The sequence below is a fragment of the Euphorbia lathyris genome, chromosome 8, assembly GCF_963576675.1.
Source record: "Euphorbia lathyris chromosome 8, ddEupLath1.1, whole genome shotgun sequence".
NCBI classification, from domain to species: domain Eukaryota; kingdom Viridiplantae; phylum Streptophyta; class Magnoliopsida; order Malpighiales; family Euphorbiaceae; genus Euphorbia; species Euphorbia lathyris.
In genome coordinates this window covers 44,005,369-44,007,954 of record NC_088917.1, presented here as the reverse complement: position 1 = coordinate 44,007,954, position 2,586 = coordinate 44,005,369, and the positions used below count along the sequence as shown (strand labels likewise).

General features: G+C 41.4%; 1 protein-coding gene across 1 annotated transcript; it reads right to left on the bottom strand.

Moving 5' to 3' along the window:
- Window positions 1-648: 648 nt before the first annotated feature.
- LOC136202967 (uncharacterized) lies at window positions 649-1,772 on the bottom strand. Its single transcript, XM_065993994.1, has one exon. It carries the CDS (start codon window positions 1,719-1,721, stop codon window positions 711-713), a length of 1,011 nt encoding a protein of 336 aa, XP_065850066.1. The 5' UTR covers window positions 1,722-1,772; the 3' UTR covers window positions 649-710.
- Window positions 1,773-2,586: the final 814 nt, after the last annotated feature.

Below are 2,586 nucleotides of genomic sequence, written 5' to 3'. Positions count from 1 at the left end.
TGTTGTTATTGTGGCAATCTTGTTGTAAATTTCGATAATGTTATGATTTTAATGTTAGAATCCGTTATTGTTTGGCATTTTTTGTTATATATCACTTTGCGAATTAGCTTCAAAACACATCCAGGCTTCGCATATGCTAATTAAATTCATCAAGTAAGCCAAACATTAGCTTCGCAAGCTTTGCATATGCTAATTAAATTCATCAAGTAAACCAAATATTAGCTTCACAGGCTTTGCATATGCTAATTAAATTCATCAAGTAAACCAAACATTAGCTTCGCAGGCTTCGCATATGGTCGAATCTGCGAAGTCAGACGGGATGGAAACAGAAGCGCGTAAATATTGAGGGTATTATGGGAAAGTCACACAAAAACAGTCTAGATATGTAGTAGGTTGAGTAAATAGATTAAATATGTAAATGTGTCTCACATTTGACCTAGTTTTGTAATTTACCCTTAATAATATTGGTTCGGGTTTGCTATGATTTTCAGAGATGCCAGCATAGTTGTGATGTCTGTTGTTTTGCACTCTCTCGCTAACCGGTCTTCAATAAAAAAATTTGGATAAATTATTCTGAAATCGCAATCTTTCAATTATTAATTTTTCGAAGGATATTTCAATTAATTATATATAGCACATGATTAACGATTAAAGAAAAGGTAAAATTATTTATTTAAGATAAACAATAGTATTACATTAGATGGCGATGATCATGACCCTTCATTTCCATCATGCCTTAAATCCACCCGTCCATAGTCTTCAAGAGCCTTCAAGAGCTGCCTGCCTTTCCTCCCACCTCTTTCCGTACAATCCTCTTGTAATGCCAGTACTACCGCACGCGCCACCTCTTCTGGAGGAGCCTGCTCCTCCGACCCTCCACCTCCCCCGCTATAAACCACTCCCAGCGCACTTATCGCATACTCTTTCCCCCTCCCCCCGAGTTTCCCCATCATACAAACCATTACCGGCACAACCAACGCGTGCACTCGCAGCTCCGCCGCCCCTTCCGGCACAGTACACATCAGCTCCAACGCCGCTAATGCTCGCTCCGCCGCAGGTGCATCCAATTCCATGGCAACTTCCACCACAGCGCCTACAGCACCAGCCTCCACAGCGACGTGGCGGTTTCCCTCAGCCAAACACATTGCTAACAAGATTTTGGTGGCGGCTTTGGCTCCCGCCTTGTTTTTCAAACTGGCTACCAGCCAATGCATAAGTTGAGGCGGACAAAGCGGATCGGACGGAGGATTGGGGACTAACGATCTTTCTAAGAGGTGGAGGGCGGCGAGCTTGTCGGATTGAGAGCCGGTAGCGAGGTGAAGCTCGGTGGCATGGAAAAGCTGTTGGAGTTGATCGGAGTGAATTGGAGGAGAAGGGGAAGGGGAAATGGAATGTTGGTGGATAGGAGAGGGGAATCTCCATTGAGTGAAGCTGTGGGAATTAGTAGAAGAGGAAGAAGAGGAAGAGGATTCGGGTTTAGAGAAAAGCGGTTGCGGGGGTAGAACGGTGAGAGGCGGAGGAGGAGGGGTGGCGGTGGGGCTGAGAGAAGATTGAGTGCAATGACGGAAGAAGGAGCAAGAGAAGAAGGGACGAGGTTGAGTTTTAAGCTTAGGAGGAGGATGATGTTGGGTTTTCATGGTGAAGATAGAGCAGAGAGAGAGAGTATGTATGGAATTAATTAAATGGAAGAAGAAGAAGAAGTGAGAAAGAATATTAATCATAGAAGAGAGAGATGGTTTCAGTGCCAGTGCCAGTGCCAGTACCTGTACCTGTAAGAGAAGAGACGTGTCAATTTCATCCAAAACAACAAATTAAATGATTATTATCTAATAAAGGATTCCATTGTCAATTTACTCTTTTATTTAGGGAGCATTATAGGCCCCCGTCTCCTATGACCATGTTTAGTAAAGAGTGTTTTGGGATAAAAAAAGCGGTTTTGACCAACTTTAGAGGTTTGACCACTGAAACCGCTAATTGGAGTGTTTGGTGGAAAGAGGTTTGGGAGAGAGTTTTGGAATGAAAACGCTAATTTAGAAAAAGCTCTTAAAATGAGCTTTTTCAATTAGCGTTTTGCAATATTAAAATTAATGGACTTCTTTAACCCTAATAGATAGACTCACTCTTCTCCTGCGCCAAAATTAATGTCATTATTCGTCTTTTTGCACAAACCGTTATTATCAATCAGCTAATTTTTACCAAACATGTCTACACAAACAGCTAATCAAATCAGCTAGTCAAATCAGCTAATATAATCAGCTAACAGCTAACAGCTAATGTAATCGGCTAACAGCTAACAGCTAATTCCCAAACAGGGCCTCATTATGTCTCTTCCATTATTTCCCAAAAAAATTTGAAATCACCCTCCTCTCTCTCTTTCTCTCTTCCGAACAAAGCACATAAGCAAAAATTATGGATCCGAAAACGTCGGAACACGAAAACTCCGAAGATGAAGTAACAATCTAATGTGTTTTTAAAATTTTTTAAATTTGTAGAGTTTAATTATAGTTTTTCGTCAAGGGCAGGTCACGGTTGAGACGAGAAAAAAATAAATTCATGCGGTTTTCTGTCCCGATTTTCGGGATAGAA

Excerpts from the sequence above, each read along its gene's own strand:
- LOC136202967 (XM_065993994.1), bottom strand. The coding sequence starts at position 1,721 with ATGATTAATATTCTTTCTCACTTCTTCTTCTTCTTCCATTTAATTAAT.